Below are 21,006 nucleotides of genomic sequence, written 5' to 3'. Positions count from 1 at the left end.
CCGATCACAGTGAGCAGAAGGGAGTTTACGAACGGGACAGGTCTGCGTCCATCACAGAGAGACGCATTACAGTCACTACCTCACTGAATTTAATATAATCAGTTGATTTATTCACTTTGGGCTGTGGGAGGAAATCGGACCCTGGAAAAACCCAAACGTGCAACGTTTATAAAGTGCATTCTCTCACTGTGAGAGTGAGAAATGAAAAATGCAAAGTTTGCTTTTGTATATAAGCTGCATTGTTGCAGGATCAAAACATCATCGTACAATATTGTGCTATAAACTGTCCATCTGTGCACACCCGTCATAAAATTCATTGGTTTCTGTTCGCCTTTGTTCATTAGTTTGTCATCCTTTTTGATGCTGCTTGATGTTGAGGATTCCCTAAAAACGCACCGTGTAACCGGTCACTTCTTCATCCAACCTGCCGCACCCACACACTGCTGAAATATACAAAACACATTCAAGCTGGACAGTTTTCATCTCCAAGTCAGTGTTCAAGGTCTCAGGAACACACGCAGCTGCTTCCTGACGCACTACAAGGATGGAATTCCTGAGAGATTTGTTTTATAACTCGACTTGTATATATTATCTGTCGATGGTTGATCCTAACTTTTTAGCACCCTCTTCCTTCAAACGAACGACCTTGTCTTTCTCCAGGTCACTGATGTCAACAAGAATTTGGTCTTTAGGACGTATCTGGCTGATAAAAAATTTAAAAAAAAATCAGCAAAATCCTTGTTTTAAAAGCACATTTGCATGGCAGTTTGGAACAGGCAGACAGTGTGGATGTGATAATGGATCAGAAGGAGGAGAATCGAGGGAGAACTCAGGAGAAGGAGGAGGAGGAGGAGGAGGGTGGGAGCACGAACGCCTGCGTGAGGGAGAAGCAAACCTTCCCCAAACTTTACATTAGATGTCGGCCGCGGCTGTTATATGATGGCTCCTCTTGTGTTTGCATTCTTCATGGTATTCTGCCGGCTTCACTGATTTCATGGAATGCACATGGGATCTTTTCTTCAAGAAATCTTTTCTGCATTTCTGTTGCCCGGCCAGGAGCCTCTCCATGTCTCTTCTGCGTTCGTGTGAAAGACTTTCGTGAGGATCTCTGCGCTTGGTTTCCGATATGTGTGCCATGGGACTTGAGATGTGAAGAGAGGTGCGTTCGTGGACTGGATGAACGCTGCAGCAAAGGAAATGCAGATAGCATCATTAATTTGTATCCTGCACTTCATGAATCTTACGAAAGGCCAAGACAGCACAAGTATGGTACGATGCAGACGTAAGTATTCGTAATTCTTCAGTACTATTTGCTTCGGCTCCTGGGAAACTTGCTTTATCTCTCCAAATGTTCTCCCAGTGGAGACACTACATATGGAGACAATAACAGTGCTCTTCCAGGGAACATTGTGGGCATGGATTGCCAGTGAATTTATTCACTTGCGCAAAACATTTTAATGTGATGTGGTCTCATAAAAACTGGAACTGGTTGAGAATAACACACAGAGAGCTTGAGAACAAGCAAAAAAAAAAAAAAAAATACTGTTTTGTTGTGACATGCAATCAAATAAATTCCCTCTCTCACCAACATACGCATACATTTTATGTCCACAACAGGCAGCGCTTCGGTGAGCAGTGTCTGTCCGTCCGGATGCGCAACTTGCTCGCCCCTGAATGGCTGCCTGTCCTGTAAACCTCGCCTCTTCTTCCACCTGGAGCAGGACGGGATGCGGCAGAAGGGAACCTGTCTGACCTCCTGCCCCAGAGGGCACTATGGTGTGCGTTCACCACACATCAGCACCTGCACCAGTAGGTACCAGTCAGCGCATGTAGAGGTGGATAATGAGACTTTACAATGTTTATGAGGGAGTGAACTAAATTAGTCCTGTTTTATAGAACTGAGACTTAAGACTAATCCATCAGGTAGGCCTCAAATACTCAGTGCCTGATTCATTGTTAGCAACATTTTTCTGATGTCCTGATGCTCTGGCCACTACACTGACCAAGATTCATTTTCACTGGCCCGCAGGGTGTAAGGTGGACTGTGCATCCTGCTTCAGCGAAAACTTCTGCACGCAGTGTCACCCGGGCCACTTCTTATACCGCGGCAAATGCGAAAGCAGCTGTCCCAAGGGGCTGACAGCAAACACGGCGCTGCGGGAATGCACAGGTAAAACCCCGCCACAGCTCCATATTCTTCATGCAGCTTGTACATGTGAAGTTTCTCCCTTATATGAGAACATGACATTACATTGAATTTATGTTGCTCTGTGCTAGAGTGCCCCGCAGGCTGTGAAATGTGTGTGAGGAGGAACATGTGCACGCGATGTAGAGCAGATCTGTACCTCCTCCAGGGCCAGTGCCTCCTTACCTGCCCAAAAGGGTTTGAGCCTGATGCACAGCTCAAGCACTGCATACCCCAAAGTGAGAGATGTCCCAGTTCTCTATAATGCATGCATCAAACACACAAAGAACATATAAAAAACAGTGCTTCATACCAGCATTTGTTTTTTTTTACCCCAGTAGCCCACGTTTGAATCTCTTCGCTTGGATGAGTCCATCTAATCGTCCTCTGTTTGCTCTAGTTCACTGTGAAGTTGGGGAATGGACAGTGTGGGGCCCATGTGTTCGGAAACAGAACACACGGGCCTATAGGAGGGGAGAGGAGGCACGCACCCGGCAAGTCCTGCACTCCCCAAGTTTCTATGGTAACCCCTGTCCACATGTGTCAGAAATCAGAAAGTGTGTCCTCAATAAAAGAGAAAGCAACAAGTTGTAAAAAGTTTAACCATTTGTTGTTACTGCACATATTGTCTGGTAACATGGAAACTGTACGAATGCGTTCATCTGACATGAATCAAAGTTTCCAGTATCCATGGAGATGATACTGAATAACATTATGAGGCACTTAATTTAATCACCATGCTGCTTTTCTTTGTCTCATATGGACTTTTTTTTTGTTTGGTTTATATCCATTTTTAAATTTATTTGATTAAGTTTATATCCTACTGCAACTTCTTGGAGATATGCACAATGTATTATTTGTAATAAAATCTATGAAGAAAATCTGTTTTGGTCCTGAGTTCTTGGAAACCTTCATGGATTGCAGGTAAAGTGTATGATCGATAAGAGATATGTTTCCAAAGCAGAGTACAGAAACCCCAAGCCTCAGATGAAAAAATGTTGCGCTTTTCCTACTTTTACTGGTTGAGATTTTAGCTGGATTCATTATCATTAGTTTATATTCTGACCATTTTTGTTTGAGATATTGTTTATTTGGTAAAGAGCTTCAATCTTTTTTCAGCAAACTTTTATCACATGATTGTGATCAGATTCTTTGGGGAAAGACGTTTTTCTTTTTCTTTTTCTTTTTTTTAATGGAAATTCTTTTTCTCCTTTGTACTGTTTAGCAGCTCAAGTTTATAATATATGATTGAGAGCCTTTGAGTTTCGGCCCAGTTTTCGCTCTTGTAACAGGAACAAATTGGGATTCCCGTGTTGTTGCTGCCTTTATTGTTGATGTGCAAACTGAAATCAGCATAAATGTTCAATACTGTGAAGATTGTACTTTACTAAAGAACACATTTGTTGTTTTGGGACTTCAAACACAGCTGGTGAAATTCCATTGGATGAGCCGCTCGGCACGTACGGTACGTAGGTTTAGTAGATCTGTAGAAAGTGCGCACCATCCACAAAAACGCACTGTGGTCTATCCAGGCGCTGTGGAGTCAGGTGGGCTTGGCTGGGCTCGTTCTCAACAACGCAGTCACCGATCGGCGGATATAACTTCACAACCGAAAATAAATGCTACTGTATGATCATTTCCATCTTCGTTTCTGCTAAGGACGCTTCTAGAAGCACCAAGTGTCCAGGTGGGTGTATTAATACAGACACGAAATACACAGGAAGCACACTGACAGCTATGAGGCTAACTGTCAAGCTAGCATTAGCTCGATAAATGCTTGACCTTAGTTGACTGGTGAATTGCAATCGTGTCACTTCACACCTAACGGACAACTTTCTGATGTTATAGTAGGAAATATAATATCTGCTCACTTAATCCGCAGCTCGTAAGTCAGTGACTTTGTGGATGTTAGCCTAGCAATTAGCATTGCTAAACAGAAGAGGGCCTTTCTTGTGTTTTAAAGACATTAGAAGACTCACAGATGATCCCACTGGAGCTGCTGTACATTTCAAAACTTTACAAAATTACTGTTGGCCTTCTTTCTAAACGAATTCCAACAAATATTTCGTTATTTTATGAGTGGGCGTTCCCAACTGCAGCGCAAGGGAGCAAAGTTACATGGAGTTACATTATTCTTCCACAAGTAAGGCTATTTAACAGTTTCCCTTCACCCATCACTGACCATGTCCTGTTTGGATGATCCTGTGTGTGTGTCTGCAGCATGGCCGGCTGTGGAGGTGTGGACTGTCCACTGGACAACACCCCAGCTCCCTCCAAACAAAGAGAAGTGGAGGATAACTGTGCCCCTGAGTTGCCCAGCTCCACCACCCCTGAGTGTGCCATCTGCCTGCAGAGCTGCGTCCACCCCGTCCGGCTGCCCTGCTGCCATGTCTTCTGCTTCCTCTGTGTGAAAGGTGCGTCCTGGCACAGCAAACGCTGCGCTCTCTGTCGGCAGGAAATCCCCGAGGACTTTCTGGAGAGGCCGGTCCTTCTTTCACCTGAGGAGCTGAAGGCAGCAGCTGCAGGACTGAGTCGAGGCGGAGGGGCGGGCAGCGAGTCCTGCAGAGACTACGCCTGGTATTATGAAGGACGCAATGGCTGGTGGCAGTACGACGAGAGGACCACCCGAGAGCTGGAGGAGGCCTTTGCCAAGGGCAGGAAGAGCACCGAGATGCTAATCGCAGGGTTTCTGTATGTGGCTGATCTGGAGAATATGGTGCAGTACCGCAGAAACGAGCATGGGCGCAGGCGCAAGATAAAGAGGGACGTTGTCGATATCCCAAAGAAAGGGGTGGCAGGACTGAGGTTGGAACCTGAAGTTGCTCCTGTTTCTACTTTACCTCTCGTTACCTCGGCAGCTTCAGATCGCATCAGCTCAGCTGACGGATCGGACTCCGCCGGTCAGTCACAGTCTTCCTTTGGGCTGCTGCTGTCTCTTCCTCCTGTTAGACCTCAAACACTCCTGGGACGTCATCTTCCAAGTCCTCTGTCTCTGTCACCTTCGACCCTGGAAGAGTCTTTCTCCCAGCTCTTAATCGGCCAGCCTGAGGGTGAAGAGGTGGAGGGAGACGACGACCTGGAGATGTTTGAGAGCGCATCGGGCAGCAGCGAGAGTGAAGAGGAAAATGAGTCTGAGAGAGCGGGAGCGGATGCACTGGCACAGCGAAGACTTCGGCAAAGACCCCTGAGAGAGAGCCAGCCCACCAGAGTCCCTCCGAGGGGCAGGCCGGCAAGTTCTGCCCTCAGTCTGCGCTCTCGAAGTCCTGATGGTCAATGCACTGTAACAGAAGTGTGACTGAAGAGATTTCTGGATCGCTCCCCAACTCTTATCAGTTCTGCAAAAAAAAAACATCTGTATGCATTGTTAACGGACCGGCAAAAAAATACACACTTTTTTTTTTTTTTAAATGTCTCTGGGCACATTTTCACTGACCAATCAGGAGCCAGTGATGACCTTTACAATAACTTGACCTATTTTACACATTGCTTTTCAGGAAAAAAAAAAAAAAAAAAGCGCCCTCTTTAATTTTCAGTCAAATCTACAGGAACCCAAAGCAGAAACACAGATGACAGCTCACAGCTGTGTCCTCATTTGTTCATCTTTCAGTCAACACTTCTGGGATAAACTCTCTTTGTTGTTGTCTGCCTTTGTGCAGATATCACATACACCAAATATTTAGTTTCATTCAGGAATAGCCAAAACCGCAGTACCCAAACAAGAGCATTGAAGCCATTTAAAGAGACATTTATTGTGAGTTTTAAAGCTTTTTGTTCTTAAATTTAAAAGGTGATCTGAGCCAGCAACATGAGGAGTAATGAGACTCTCTCGACTCTTGCTCAGTGTTGTCCACACTGTCATTTGCCACTGGTCTCATAGTTGCTCAGTACAACTTCTTAATAATATAATCTGTGGCCCGCAATTCTTTTGTGCTCACGTTTGATGTGATTGTTTTCATTATTTCTCCTTTTTTTATGTCCGAATCAAGCTTAACTGTAGCACCTTATGTACCAGATACACAAAATTTTCACCTTCTGATCTGATTAGTTTGAATTTAATGTGTTTAATCTGGACTGAATGATTAACTGAACCGGACTTTGTGTGTGTGTGTGTGGGTGTGTGTGTGTGTGTGTGTGAGATGGGCGATGAAGCTGTGACTCTCCTGCCCGTGTGTGAAAGTCTTGTTTTAATAATGACGTGTTTGTCTTCTGAGCTGTGCCTGGTGCTGGCAGAACTACTGGAAAGTATTGGGTTATATATGTAGAGAGACACATTTGGTTTTCTATTTCTTGTTGTAATACTTTGAGTACAGCGACTTAACAAAGCACTGGCATCGACGTGACTCTGGACAGGCCTGAGCTGTCCTCACACATGCTCTCTTTTTTCATTATTTTTGCCTCAGCTGCTATTATTTGAACTAACAACTTCACACTGATTGTGTCTCACTAAAATATGACCTAAAATATTTTGTTTGTTTGTGTGTGTGTGGTGTTTTGTCAAGCTAATAAAACTGATTACTTGTGATTAAAAAAAAAAAGGTATGCTACCCCATTTCTTTGATCTATTTTACTGTAGGAATACACTGCAGAATTTTATGAACATTGGAAACCATTATGTTGGTTTGTCTTCACTGTGAGTTCAAGCGTAAAATGTGTCAGGAGGCCAGAGGATGGAGCTGTTGCACAAATCAAGAAGAAACAGATTACTGTTGAAACATGCCAAAGTTAGAAAAAGAAAGGTTGAGAAACATTTTTTTTTTCTTTTTTTTTAATTTAAATGCACACAGTCTTCTTTGTCTTCCAGCTGCTCCCTTCGGGCCTCGCCACAGCAGATCATATGGCTGCAGCTCACTCTATCCCCCGTCTGTTCTACTGTTACACCACCTGACTCCATGTCCTCCTTCACTGTATCAAGTCTCCTCTGAGGTCCTCCCCTGCTCCCCCTGCCTGGCAACGCCGTCGCCAACATCCTCTAATCTTCCCACAATACTGTGAAAGTTTCTCAGTCTGACCTCTGGAGCTTTATTTACTCCTCTCCTGCACATTGTAACATAAAAACACACTGCTGCTTTTCAGCAGGGTCTTATGATTGATTTGTTTTTAAGTCACAAGCATGACTGTAGCTGATTCGAGTAAAAAAAACAAAACAAATATGAATATTACTATAGTATGGTCTGGGTTTTTTTTTTTTTTTTGGTTCAAATTAGTTTACTATTAATATGCAACAAGAGGATCTCTTTCTGAAAGCACATCACCAAATACCGCTGAGCTGCAGCTCCCCAAGTAAAGAAAAGCTGTGTGTGCAGTTGATCTGTGACTGGAATGAGAAACAAGACTCGGTGGGTTTCAGATATTTTGTTTAGAGACCGCAGCAGAGCAGTGTGAGCACTGTGGTTCAGTGATGACATTTAAACATTTCGGGAAAACAATATATATGAAAAAGTGCACATAAATCCTGCATATTCAATAAACACATATAGCTATCATTATAATAATTTATATTCAGATTCCATCACTTTTAGCAGACTTCACACATGCACATGCTCATAATAAACATAACATGAAGTCTTCAAACCTCTTTGCTTTTTGCAGACTTCATCCAAAGATATTTCAAGTAAAGTCAAAAGCATTTCAAAATCAACATTTACTATTTCTGTTGTAAAAATTTGACACGTGTTCCCCAGAAAAGTGTCCGGTCTGCTTCTAGGATCTCTGCATGCTGAATAACTCAGAGCACCTGACTGCAATGAGAAAGGAGCCCCACTAATGTACGGTGAGTAACTCCACCATGAACCAGTAGCAACTTTTACTCTTATGAGTCTCTGCTACTGTTTTTCTGAGCTGTTTTCCTCTTATTGATATTAATTCACACATTGCTATTGTCATGGAGCCACATGTCTCCACTGCCTCATGATAGTTTTCCTTTAGATAAATGTTGATGTTGAGGTGAAAGGAGGGAGCATGCTGCTCTCACCGTCACATCAGGACTGGTATTTCGAAGCTCATTTCGGGTTTTATACATTATATCACTGAATATTATTTTATTAATTTTTTTTTATTATTATTTTATGATGAAAGTAAAGATATTACTGGATGTTTTGATTGTTTTGTTTGGTGTTTAACAGTTCCTGGGCTCCATTTAATTGAGATCACCTGTGAGCTGATCAGAGATGTGCCTGATTGGCCGGCATGGAGGAACGTAGAAGGACATGGAGAAACTGTTTGGCAAGAGTTTTGTTTTTGTGGAGGCTGTGAGAAAAGGCCATTTGTCGATTTGTAGCATTAGTGCTGTTGTTGAGCAAATTTCAACACCCACCAGTCAGTTACTCAGGGACGTTAGCAGATGAACCAGGAGATGGGAAAGCCTGTGGTTTGGCCAATAACCTGACTATGATGAGTAAAGGCTCACCTTGATGCTGATGGTGGCATTTATGAATGAGATGATAGATTTTATGGGCTAAGTACTTTATAGGCATCTGCACACACACACACACACACACACACACACCACTGCAGCCAGATACCACAATGATGATGGCTCACTACAACTATAACCAAGCATATCTGCAACAGGGATTTATGAGAATTACAATATACTGATTGAATCAACTTGCATGGACTTGATGCTCTTGTAGAATAACACAATATTTTGGATTGATGTCAGTTGATTTCAGCCTGAATTGGATTAAAACTGCCATCATCTGATAATTTCCAGTAAAATAGATTCTTACCAACTGAGTTGAGGAATGCAAAGTATGGGAAGTGTTTTCAGTATTAATTAATTATTTGCATGCAACTGTATTTAACATGTAAAAGGACCCTGAAAATACAAATGAACTCTGTTCTGTTGAATTTTGGTGAGCTGTAACACTGAAATAGGACATAACGTCGCTGCATAGTTTCATGCTACATTCCATCGATACAGCTGCAGCATGCAGCGTATAAACTCATCTTTTCCATGGAGCCGGTGGTGTCGTGGTTTGTCGCACATACAACAAATGGACAGCGGGATTGGTTTGACTTTTAATGTGCAGCACCTGGGGACCACTTGGAGGTCAAGAGGCCTTGCTCAGTGACCTGCAGTGGGAATTTGAATTCAGATTTTTAATCGATGTATCTCCTGATGCTGCAGACTCTTCTGTGTACGGCTCCATCAGCGATCGCCTGTAGCATTATATTATGGCATCTCCCGGCCTGCATACTGCAGACAGACGGATTTTCATGTCACGGACACCTAGACTGCATTTAGATTGAGAACATATGGAGCCGCATGTGATGACGGACGTGCAGAGACACGAGGCGTGCCGACAATGTGAAGGACAACACAAAAAAGAGTTGACAGTGTTAAGTAAGTGATGCTGACAAAGAACAAAGAGATCGTTTGTGGGTTAAAAGAGTCGACAGACGGAATCACCGCGTGCGCGATACAGGGTCACGAATATGTCTGGTCTGGACCAACACTATATGATACAGCCAAACATAGCTGAACAGAGACAGACAGACGGACGGGAGACCAATATATATGCTGTCAGACACATTACTGCCCGTTAACTCCTTCATTGGAGCATTATATCTTGGTCAAATGTCTTCTGGAGTCTAATTCTTCACACCACAGAAAATTCACACCCCGTCTCCAATACTTCCACGAATAGTCCCGTCATGCTTGCGTCTTTCACCACCCCGAGATCATTGTTGCCGTCTGGATTATTTATATTCCTGTTTTTGTTGCAGTAGACTGCGGTCACTGTCTGTCTGTCACTTTCTTCTTTTGTGTTTTAAAGTGTAGATTAAAATATTGAATTGTTTATAAGTTTTTTTTTAATCCACGCTCTTTAAAGGGCAGTTTTCTGAAACATTGCTCTTTTTTACTAGAACATGTTGTGCAGTCATGATTGTTATCCCTCTACAATTATGAACGATGTCGGCAGCGTTTGAAAGTACTATGCTGAGATTCACAGACATAATACTCACCCTTTGCTGGAGCCAAGAATGACTTCACCCCTACTGTAACTCTCATCAACCCTACACTATTAGAGCCTATCAAGTGTCATGCCTCACTAAGCCCGGGGCTACTGAACCATTTATAACAGTAATGTATCGTGTCACTACTAATGACGCCTAAAATCATAAAGTTTGTATGTTATTGGCATTCTCCGTAGCTAAATACGGCGCCGTGTGGCTGCACAGGCGATTTCCAGGGCGTGCTCGATATGCGACTCTATAAAGAGTTTGATGATGACATGAGGGGAGAGGGACATTATCGTGACGTGAAGTAACCACTGCTGTTCTGAGCACATGGGGGAACAATGCAACAAATCTGTTTTAAACTAGTAGCACCAAGTGTTGGTATGCACTGAAAGAGTTCACAAAAAAAGTTTCCAATGATAGAAACAAAATTAGAATTTGAACCATTCATAGTGAAAATTGTATTGTTTTCATGAGAAATGCGTTTGTGCTTCACTGAGGGTCTTGGTGACTTCATGCCACTGTTGGATAGTGAAATGTAATCTGTACTTCCATTTAAAAGCCGCCTGATCAGGCTCTCTGTGGCTGTATTTCTCTGTCAGGTCACGTGATGCACTTGGCACCAATTCGGTTTCTTCTTTCTGTATGACGATGATGTCATTTAGAACTTTCCAGACTGAGGAGTTGGCAACAGTGTAACAATGTATCAGTTTTAGATGACATCATCATCATCCAACTTGACCTAGATTTGCAAATGAGTTGCTATGCTGAGCTAATGCTAAGCTAAACTGGATTTTGATTGTACTGGTTATATTTTGTATTGACAATAATAGAGGCTGTATTTCTTTCTTTACTACCTTTTTAGCTCTGTTGGTTTGTTGAGTCACACGAGGCGCCACATGCGTGCATGAATCACAATATTATTTGGCAGTAAACAGACGGCGTTCTCACTGAGAACGGGCTCGGTAAAAGCTGTGCTACAAACCCGATGCAGAAATTCCTTTGACGGTCTGCAACTTGAAGCACAGAAGCTTGTTGTTTAGAAATGTGTTTCTCATAATTAGCTTATTTCTTTTTACAAAGATAGAATTATGTGATATTACAAACTAACATGTGTTGCATTAGTGTGACTGTCGATGCGGGATAACCTCCATCTGTCCCTGGAAGCAGGAGTATCGCGGCCGCAGAGTTTTTTAGAGCCGACTTTATCTCTCTGTGCTGAAAGTTTGAGTGTGTGTTTGTGTAAGGAGAACATTGGCACATTCGCGGGCCCCAGGCCAGACGGGGGCCTTGTAGTCACTCCCAGCTGACCGCTCCACTGAAACCAAATTAAAATTGGTCATTCGTCACACGATAAATAGACCGCTATAGTCACCTCTGCCGAGCAACACCGGCTAATCCCACGAGAGCGCCCCGGTCTTGTTTTGAAAGGCGACCCTCACGGGTCGTCTTTCAAAGGGGAGATATTTGGGCCTCGTTCTATTTTAATGGAGAGGTCTGGAATTCTCCGGCGCTCGAAGCTCCTCCTCGCTGTCCTCAGTGGTCCCACCTCTCGCACTGCCACACTCATCATGTGGCATTTGAGCTGGCCATCTGAATGGACGGACGCAGACGCACTGACAGTTCAGACAGGTGGATGAAGATCGAGCCAGCCAGATTGTGACAGGAACTCCGTCCAACAGATGGGGACGTTTTGTGCTTTGGAGATGAAGTGGGTGAAAATGGAAGTGTAGAGTGGTGGGATTTATATGTACACCTATGGCCTAACAGGGTTGACCCCGACATACAAGATTTAATCCTCTGGCATGGACAGTGGATTAAACAGCATTTAAGAAGGAACTGCGCTTTTTTTAATGAACATGTTTGAGAAATAGTTCATTGAATCCAATTTCTTAATAACCCTTTTGTGTGGTGAGGAAACTTTAAGTCTGCAATAAAGTTTTTTGTCTTCAAACATTCACAACAAGCTTGCAAAACAAATGTGCAAGTTTTCTCAGCTTGTTCATGAAACCATGTGCTCACGTGTCCAGAGCCGGCGGACGCCTCCGAGAGGACACAGACACGCAAACGTTGTTGCGCTTGAAAGTTTACTCGCATGTTGTTTGAGACATGCAAACATTTCTGTTAAGTTACGCTTTAACAAGAGAAAACATCGCGTATAATGTGCAGAGAGTTGCTGGAGAAGCTTGTAAAATAGCTGTAAAACGGCTCAGTTCCAGGGCGTCTGGTGGCTTTTATGTTTGACCCCTGAGACAGGGTGGTCCTGTCGCTCTGCACATTTTTGTGAGATGTGCAACGCACGCGCACTCACGCAGGCGTTCCCATATACTGTATATATAAGTGGCAGTTAACTATTTTCAGTCCGTGGCAGTAGCAACTGACACATGCTGAGGATTTCATTGTAGACGTTCAAAACTGGCTCCGCGGAGCGACAGCTAATGTCACGGCGGAGATGCAGCGCAGAGGGGGCAGGGGCCACGGGGCAGGTGGGAGTGGGCGAGAAGAGACAAGAAGGAACGTGAGAGTCCCTCATGACTCCGAAATCCAAGACGGCATTATGTCAGACACCTGTGGATCTGTCAGACGTGTATTACTTGCGTTGCGTGTTTCTTTTCTGCACGGCTGACATTCTGGCCCGACGCATCAGCGAAAGCTCCGGTTTAGCCGATGACGCCGAAATTCCTCGTTCACGTGACTTCACGTGTTGGCTTAGTCACCTTGCATCTGAATCCCCGAAACAATGGTAAACACGTGTTAAACTTGTTTGGCTTCAAATGAACAAATGAACATGGCTTGGTCCACTAGATGTACCGCACCTTACATTATTACCCAGCTGACTCCAGCTGCCCTGTGCTTATCTGTTAGAAGACCGATGGTGAATGGATTTAACTATAGCACAATCTTCAGCATTTCTACTGTCACACACACACACACACACGCCTCAATATATGACGCCCTGCCTCTGTTGGGAGTGGAGTTCAGTGTTTCACGATCATCCAGTGAAATGAGACTTTAGCAGCCGTCTTACGTGAACCTGGCACAGCTTTTACTCCTTATTTTCCCTCTGTCCAAGATGTCAGTGACCTTTAGGGGTTGCTTTCCAACCTGACAATAAATGACATTTATTCAGTGTTTTACATTGTTAGTCACATTCAGGTATTCCCACTCAAGATCACACAATCGCGGCAAAATAATAAAGTTTTTCACAGCACATGCTGTCAATGTAAGCAATACAGACATGTACATAATCACTCTAATACTCACTGAGAGTCTATTAATAACTTTGGTATCCTGGTTTTGACTGCCTCAAAGTTTAAAAATAACTACAAATCAAATGTAAGTTGCAGGCCAATCGCTAATTATTTTTGTCTGAACACAAGTGAGGTTAGATTTAAATGCTGAGCACCATGAGGAGCACATGCCATGTGGTTGTCCTCGAATGTCTGCACTGGTCCCAGGATGGCGGTACATCAATACACACATACACACACACACACACACACACACACACACACACACACACACTATAGTAACTCATTCAAAAGGGCAAATCAGCACCGTTCCTATGATCAAAGCCACAATGCTGCTCATACAGTTCTCATAAATAAAGCTTTACAGTGAGATGTACAAAGCGTTCTTTTGGCCTCTCGTCCATTTGGAGCTCTGCCACACAAAAGGCGCATAAAAAGAGTTGCGTAACTCAGGATGAGAGATCTTAATTGCTTCAGTGCAAAATGTTTCTTTGTAATGGGTGTCACCTCCACGGTGGGGGGGGTCAGGGGCCTGCTGACGTCAAGGAAGCCATGGCTACAGTTCAGCTGTCCACTCTTGTGTTCTCTTTCTATTTAACTCTGGCATCTGTCTGTCTCTGCTCTCACGACTGGACTGCCAAGTGGAGAACACGCCGTGCCAAGCTTTGCCATGCTGTGTCAATCTGATGGGAGTGTCTTCTTTCGTAACAGCAGGGGAAAAAAAAAGGGGGGAGTGGCATGAAATGAGGGCGAGGCGGGAGTTGAAATCTACACGCCAAAAATGGATCTTTATCAGACTTTATATAGTAGATCCCTTGTTTAACAGTTTATGCAGGCATGAAGTCGAGTTATCACTGGGACTGGAGAGTGATAGCCAACGGGACGCCTCGTTAAAATACCTCCACGCAGCCTGTTGATGTGCCAACCTGTGAGAGAGGCCATCATTTACACACACACACACACACACACACACACACACACACACACACACACACACACACACACACACACACACACACACACACAAACACACACACACACACACACACACACACACACACACACACACACACACACACACACACACACACACGGAATAAGCTGGAGCAGAAGCAAAGACAAATAGCTCAGATAAAACTAAATGTATTAAGAAAGAATCTGTGTTAAATCCAGAGAGGACTAAAAATATTAATATGATTAAATCAGCAAAAATTGAACAACACATACATGACTAATTCACAAAATGACTACATTATCAAACAAATAAGCTCCCAATTCAGTTACAATAGTTGGATATACTTATTATTTCTGTGGTAGTAAAAAGTAATAGTCAAGATAAAAGAAAAAAAAAAGGTGAGGACACAGAGAGTGGAACCGATGCCCTCCCCCTCCCGCTCTTTATTTATACCCTTAAAGACAGCGGGCTAAGATTTCTGGCACCAAAACACACGTCACGCTTGCTATTTCTGTCTGAGGTGCCACATAGCACTGAGAGCTTGGGTGACAGGGCTGAGGCATCATGGGGCCAAGGGACTTCCGCGCACCCGCCCAGCCTTTACATGACATTTCACACTTTGACTGCCTCTGCCAGAGCATGAATTGTAGCAGAGCGAACATGTGTGAGCAAATCTGGAAGTGGTGGTGGGTGAGCCATGGAAAAAATTGCATACTTTTAGCAATAAAAGGGTGAATACAAACCCTTGAAGTAAAATTTCTAGTATATGTGTGAACATGAGATAATGTGGAGTGTTTCCTCACCATGCGCAGAACGGTAGCTGTTTGGGGGACAGATGGTTGAGGGAGTCTGAAGAGGTGAGAAACGGAATGAAAAGTGATCTTTGCACGTGCTGATCGCAGGATGTTCTTATTATCATGTCTAAGACGACTGTTCCTCTCAATAATTCAGCCTCAAACAAATGATTTATTTATAAAATAATGAACCCCTGAAAACCAAAACACTTCCAAGTCTCAACATGTACGGTCCTTCTTGTAACCGTAGTTGTATTTCTTTACCTTGTCATGGTGTTGTTAACTGGTTGTCAGTTTGTTAATTTGCGACAGCTACTAAAACTACTTGAGCTGCCATTGCTCTTGCTTGTACAAATTGGCTGGCAACAAATGTTCCTTGGCTTGATGTGCACTAAATCATCATCATCATCATCGTCATCCCGAAAACTGAGTCGTCAATACTTGAAGAAAGGCTACGCAAAGAACAAGAAGCAGAGCCTTAATGTCAAAGTACAGTTAGATTTATTACCAAGAGAAAAAAAAAAATACATTAAAGGCATACGATAATTATCTGTCACAGCTGTTTTTGACCTTCTTAAATATATTTTTGACAATATGATACAGTAAAACACACTCTTGTTGACAGTTAGCAGGTTGCTGCTGGGAGCACAGTCGCAACCTAATCTGCTCCCACTGGCGGTCAGGCTGAATTTGATTCAGCGCTGTAGCCAATAGGACTGAGCACATGAGCATACACCCTCAAACCATGACTTCATGCCAAATCACATTACACAGAAAACACCTGAAGTTCAATACAAAAGGTAGTATGGATAAGTTGGGGGGGGGGGGGATGGGACGGGGACAAAGCAATATGCTGTTGTTTTAGCAAACGGTAGGCACGCAGGAACTTAAAGCCACAGCAACACTGGAGAATGTTGTAGATGGACGTGACATCAGGAGGAAGTGGAGCATTTCTTTGAGGCCCTCTTTGTTTGCCTGAAATGTTCTGTATTATTTACACGGGGTTCCAGAAGCTCGGAACAATGGAAAAATGATCACATGATGACGGTCTCGGTTGGAAATGAGTAGGAAATAAGAGGTCGGTGCTTCAGCGCGGGACTAGGGGTCCTGGTCCTGGTCATGGGGCTGGGGGTGCGGGGCAGGGGGCTTGGCGGGGGGTAGATCGGGCCTGACGGGGCAGTGATCCTGGCAGTGGGGGTGTGGCTGGCCCATCGGGAGGGGGGTCGCTGGTTGGCAGGCCGTGCAGGACGAGAGAAGCTCTTCTTGGGTCTGACTGGAGACATTTCAGCTGAGTTCACCTGGATGAAGACAACAGATTCGTGTGAATCAGAGAACAGACTGGCACTGGATAAAGAACCAGAAAGGGGAAAAAAAAGATTACCTGCGGTGGCTCTTGTCTAAAGGCGGTGTATCCTATCCTGGCGTTGGAGCTGTACTCATGCTGGATTTCCAGCATGTCCAGCAGCTCAATAAGTCCATCATCCCTCGCTCTGCCACAACTTGGCGATTCCTTTCCCACCAGCCCTCCTCTCTGAATCCTCTGAGCTCCGGGGGAAGTCCTTGAGATCCTGTTGTCCATCTTTGGCTCCCCGTGTTGGGACGCGGGCTTCCTTGCTTTCTCCACTTGAGCCAGGCCTCCATCCCTCTCCGCTCCGCTGTTCGCCCTGGGTCTAATCTTTGGGCTGCCGGCCACATGGGATCGCCTCTGGGTCTGCTGAGGACTGGGATGAGACCCCCTGGAGCTGCTGTAGCCTCCTCGCTGATCCCTGTAGCTCTGCCTACCGGAGTCTAAAGAGAAGCCCCACTCTTGGCCCGGCTCTGCCTCCGCTGTCAGCACGTCGGAATCCGCCTGGCATTTTTGGGTAGGCGCACGCACGGGCAACCGGCCCGCAACTGCACTGGCTCCCAGAGCTTTGCGCTGACAGCCAGGAGTGAGGCACTTTGCTTCTGGGGCCAGACCCTGATGGGTCACCACTCCCGATTCGGTGAGCGTTTTGCCCTCGTTTTCCTGCAGCATGGCTCCGAACTTCCTGAGGACGGAGGGGCTGCTGCACTTCCTCTCTCCCAGCACTCCTGGACTGAAGGACTTTCTGTCCATGGCAGGAGATTCGGGCGTTGCGATTGAGTGCTGTGACCGCGCCTGAACACCAGGGGAATCCCTTTGTCCAATCGGGGGCTTGGCACCTGTGTTCTCTTTGTTGGGGGAATTTTCTCGGCGGGGGGAACTTTTCATGTAATACGCTCGGTTCTTCCTGTTTTCAGTCTCCTCAAAACTTCCCAAAACCTGCTCCTGACCAAGTCTGGTGGGAGGAAAAAAAACACCATCAGATAAATTTATTTTAACCCCCAGTGCATGTAGTTCTATGAAATGTGAATTTAAATGCACCAGGTACATCCTCTCACCTTTCACTTCCAGCGTTTCTGCTCTCATCCTGGTGTGCAGTGACGTCCCGGCTCACCTTGATCGTGTCGCTGAAGTGCTGAAAGACATGAAGGTAATATGTCAAAACTTTTGATATTGGCGGAAAGAATGTGTTGTCTTAGCATTCCTCTTGACTGCTGGAACAGGTGTGGGAGAAAGTGCAAGAGTTGAGACAGACTGTGAAACTAACTCCTTCCTGGTAGCTTGTCTGTGTACGCATACTTGAGGGAAACTGTAACCAATATGTTCCTGACTGAACCCCGGCTTTCACTCATATCTCGCCCGCCTATCTAGTTTCTTCGGTGTCAACAGAATGAAACAAAGGCAAAAAAGAGTTTTTGTTTTGTACTTACAACATGGCGAGCTCCGTTGTTCTTCCTGCTCATTTGTTTCCCCTTCCCCAAATAATCCTGCAACAATTCTCCGATCTCTGAGACGCCGCTGGGATGGCAGTATCCGTAGCCGTTCTGATGACTCGCGGGGAAGCCGTGCCCGTTGGGGTTGTGGTTCCAGCCGTTGTTATAGTGGTGCGGCACCGTGATGGCTCCAGAAAGGCTCTCGCTGTGGTGTTCGGGGGCAAAAAGGCCGTTTCCATGGTGTCCCAGACCACATTCTAATGGACTGCCGTTTTTCTGGCTGTCGGCGGTGTCGTTCGCTCCTCTGCGGGCCTGAACTTCATTATACAACTGGGAAATGGAAAAAAATAAATAAATAAAACATTTTTTTAATCCAGTATCATCCAGATTCAAACGCTGTGCTGCGGCTGTACGGTCTGTTTACACAGCACACCAGTGGCGTATTAAATCACTGCAAGATTTAACCTACGACCCCGCTATATGATTAGCACGTCTTATTACAGTGCGTGCAGTCATTTCCCTCTGCAACTGTTATAGCATTAGACTTCCTTTAGTCCTGTGGTATCCTCTTTTAGACTGTGTGTGTGTGAGTGTGTGTGTGCGGGTCTTTAGCCTGTCTGTTAACACACCAGAGTTTAATTAGCTTGTTAACATTTGTCTGTATCATTGGTTCAACAAGGCCCCGAGGCTGGATCAGTCCTCATGCTGCCAACAGTTTATTATGGGAGGCACACACACACACACACTCACAACAAATTGCTCAGAGGTTACGCAGCAGATTTTTTCTCCCACCTCCTCAATTTTCCTCTGGATGTCCTGCAGCTGGTCCTCCCATTCCTGCATCTCCGAGTCGAAGTTGTCCATCAGCTCGGGCCTCTCCGGCCCCCAGCCGCGGCCGCCGCGCTCCAGGCCCAGCTCCAGGTCGATGGCTGCCATGACACAGGCAGTTCCAACACCGTGCTCCGCTCGGTTCAAATGGCGGTTTCCCCTTTCTCCTGTTTCACTTTCCTGTCAGAGGTCACTGAGGGGTTGCCAGCAGGGGACAGAAGGATTGATGGCTTGGAAACACTAAAAAAGTCAGAAGCACAGCGGAGAGGTAACAAGACTTGTTAATGGTTTGTGTGTTGCCATATAAACCTTTCATTTTATGTTTCATATTGCTGGACTTTTTGTTGCAAGTCAATTTTTTAGTTTTTTGTTGGGAAGAATTTTTCCACCTCGTTCTTTTTTTTAAAAAATCTTGCCAAACTGTTTGAACTTCTTCAAACAAGAACCTACTTGATTAGAACTGACACATGGTAAACGGTAGCTTTTTTTTAACTTTTCTTTACTGTTTAAATAATTCATTAAGTTCGATGCTTTCTGCTTTTACGAAGGTCAGATATTTACAGCCTTCCCACTTTTGCATTCTTCTCAGAAATCCACACGCACGTCAGCGTACCTATGGAGCACGTGGGGACAGGAATATTGCATGACAGCACCGCGGCAAGTGTTTAGACTCTTGGTCAGTTTGACCTCCAGCCTGCTTCTGTACACCTCGCTACATGGGCGAAAAAAATATGCGAGGCACGTAATGGGCCGACCATTTTCTTGGAACCTGAACCAGTTGGGGAGGCACGGCTTCACTTCTGTAAGCCCGAAGGCTCATTTCTAACAATGTTTGCCACGAAAAGCGCCGCCTCCGTCTGTCGCGGCTTTGTGTTGAGATTATGAAGAAATCACATCCTTTAAGATTTGTCGGGTGTCACTGTCTAAGATGCACTGAAGACTGTTTATTATACAAAAAAATCAACAAACATTCAATAATATCTGAAGGAGCTCTGTCCCAGTGGGACCTAAATAGTGTGGCAGTTTCTGTCCGTTAAATTAGGGCGGGCAGGATTTATTGTTGTGGTGTTGTTGTTGTTGTTGTTGTCGTTGCCATCATTCAGTAGCATGAATATGCTGGTGGAAAGTGCGCAGAGATGTGGCCCACTTCCCTCCCACCTGTGATGTAACAGTAGAGATATTAATAATCCTGTAACTATGCATAGTAAACCGGCCGCATCGGAGACTGACTGACTGGCAAAGTCAATGTGTGTCAGATGCAAAGATGAATAAAACGCAAGAAATATACCCTAAAAAAAACCCCTCAATTCTATTAAAGTGCAACAAATGTCAAATTGAAATGACTAAGATCTCAACAGGTGAGTTTATTCTGAAATTTTTTGGATTATATTATAATTTCTTGAAAGATATTGCAATCCTCTGACAGGTAATTTAAAAGAAATCGTCCCACTTTTCACTGAAATATGTGCAAGCTGCCATTTAGGCTTCAGTAATAAAGTGAGCTCTTACCCAGCTGTGTTTTACAGTTTTCCCGGTCCTCGGGTATAAATCCTCAGCCCGGGCTGCAGTCCCTGTCTGCTCTGGCCTCTTCAGCAGCTTCACTCCCCTCACAGCCAAACTGTCAAGTCCCCTCCGTCCGGCGCTTCCCCCTCTCTTTTCCTCCACCGTGTTACGTAAAACCCAGCCGGGCGGATTTAAAGGGACCCCTTCTTCGCCGCCGTTGAGGTTAACTCCGGAGCGTCGAATCAAAGGGTAAACAACTTCTGTTCCAGCCGGGGTCCCCGGTCTTTATACCGCTCCCCAGTGTTTACGCGGGCGCACCGTCGGCGCGGGGGATCAAATGTCATAATGTCAAATTTATTCCAGCATTTGAAGTCTCGATGGGACAACTGTCGTCACCAGCATCCTGGCTATAATTACCGGGGCTCACCGAGAGAGGGAAAGTGTTTACATAGCTATTTCAGCTGCTCCGGTCTCCCGGCCAATGGGCTTCTCTGTTGCTACTCTGCTTTAGGATGCTTGGGCAGATTTTGTCTTGTGACCATGCTTCACAGCAAATCATTTTTCCAACGGACGCCAGATGGATGTGCGTGTGACACAGTGAGTAATAATGTGTCATAGTCAATAATATCTTTATTGGAAATTGTCACAAAACGAGAGCGCCAGCTAGATTCCCTGCATATCTGAAATACTCTTAAGAATTTCATTTATATGATCAGTCTTTGTTGCAGCATCAGGAAAACTTGAGGCCAT

The 21,006-nt window shown here is 44.8% G+C and overlaps 3 protein-coding genes across 4 annotated transcripts; 2 read left to right on the top strand and 1 right to left on the bottom strand.

Moving 5' to 3' along the window:
• The first annotated feature begins 912 nt into the window (after nucleotides 1-912).
• On the top strand, nucleotides 913-3,024 carry LOC115402092 (R-spondin-3-like). The gene is made up of 5 exons (XM_030110518.1): nucleotides 913-1,282; nucleotides 1,618-1,809; nucleotides 2,030-2,170; nucleotides 2,278-2,424; nucleotides 2,586-3,024. Exons 1-5 carry the CDS (start codon nucleotides 1,177-1,179, stop codon nucleotides 2,777-2,779), a joined length of 780 nt encoding a protein of 259 aa, XP_029966378.1. The 5' UTR covers nucleotides 913-1,176; the 3' UTR covers nucleotides 2,780-3,024.
• Nucleotides 3,025-3,708: 684 nt separating this feature from the next.
• LOC115402091 (E3 ubiquitin-protein ligase rnf146-like) lies at nucleotides 3,709-6,152 on the top strand. The gene is made up of 2 exons (XM_030110517.1): nucleotides 3,709-3,872; nucleotides 4,406-6,152. Exon 2 carries the CDS (start codon nucleotides 4,407-4,409, stop codon nucleotides 5,478-5,480), a length of 1,074 nt encoding a protein of 357 aa, XP_029966377.1. The 5' UTR covers nucleotides 3,709-3,872; nucleotide 4,406; the 3' UTR covers nucleotides 5,481-6,152.
• A 2,638-nt stretch (nucleotides 6,153-8,790) lies between these two features.
• LOC115401434 (uncharacterized) lies at nucleotides 8,791-20,955 on the bottom strand. Of its 2 annotated transcripts, XM_030109612.1 has the most exons (7): nucleotides 20,263-20,955; nucleotides 18,718-18,993; nucleotides 17,923-18,255; nucleotides 17,551-17,627; nucleotides 16,529-17,447; nucleotides 16,169-16,445; nucleotides 8,791-8,801 (listed from the first exon to the last, which is right to left on the bottom strand). In XM_030109612.1, exons 2-6 carry the CDS (start codon nucleotides 18,859-18,861, stop codon nucleotides 16,182-16,184), a joined length of 1,737 nt encoding a protein of 578 aa, XP_029965472.1. In that variant the 5' UTR covers nucleotides 18,862-18,993; nucleotides 20,263-20,955; the 3' UTR covers nucleotides 8,791-8,801; nucleotides 16,169-16,181. The 2 variants fall into 2 exon arrangements, with proteins under 2 accessions (XP_029965472.1, XP_029965471.1); XM_030109611.1 differs by lacking the exon at nucleotides 8,791-8,801 and having other exon boundaries at nucleotides 15,630-16,445.
• Nucleotides 20,956-21,006: the final 51 nt, after the last annotated feature.

Source organism: Salarias fasciatus, chromosome 15 (genome assembly GCF_902148845.1).
Source record: "Salarias fasciatus chromosome 15, fSalaFa1.1, whole genome shotgun sequence".
NCBI classification, from domain to species: domain Eukaryota; kingdom Metazoa; phylum Chordata; class Actinopteri; order Blenniiformes; family Blenniidae; genus Salarias; species Salarias fasciatus.
This window is presented reverse-complemented; position numbering and strand designations above follow the sequence as displayed.

Coding starts and splice junctions, on each gene's coding strand:
- LOC115401434 (XM_030109612.1), bottom strand. CDS start 18,861: ATGGCAGCCATCGACCTGGAGCTGGGCCTGGAGCGCGGCGGCCGCGGC. Junction 18,256..18,717: donor TCCAGAGGAAAATTGAGGAG/GTGGGAGAAAAA, acceptor TCCATTTCCCAG/TTGTATAATGAAGTTCAGGC. Junction 16,446..16,528: donor TTAGACAAGAGCCACCGCAG/GTAATCTTTTTT, acceptor GTCTTCATCCAG/GTGAACTCAGCTGAAATGTC.
- LOC115402091 (XM_030110517.1), top strand. CDS start 4,407: ATGGCCGGCTGTGGAGGTGTGGACTGTCCACTGGACAACACCCCAGCT.
- LOC115402092 (XM_030110518.1), top strand. CDS start 1,177: ATGAACGCTGCAGCAAAGGAAATGCAGATAGCATCATTAATTTGTATC. Junction 1,283..1,617: donor AAGTATGGTACGATGCAGAC/GTAAGTATTCGT, acceptor TGTCCACAACAG/GCAGCGCTTCGGTGAGCAGT. Junction 1,810..2,029: donor ACACATCAGCACCTGCACCA/GTAGGTACCAGT, acceptor ACTGGCCCGCAG/GGTGTAAGGTGGACTGTGCA.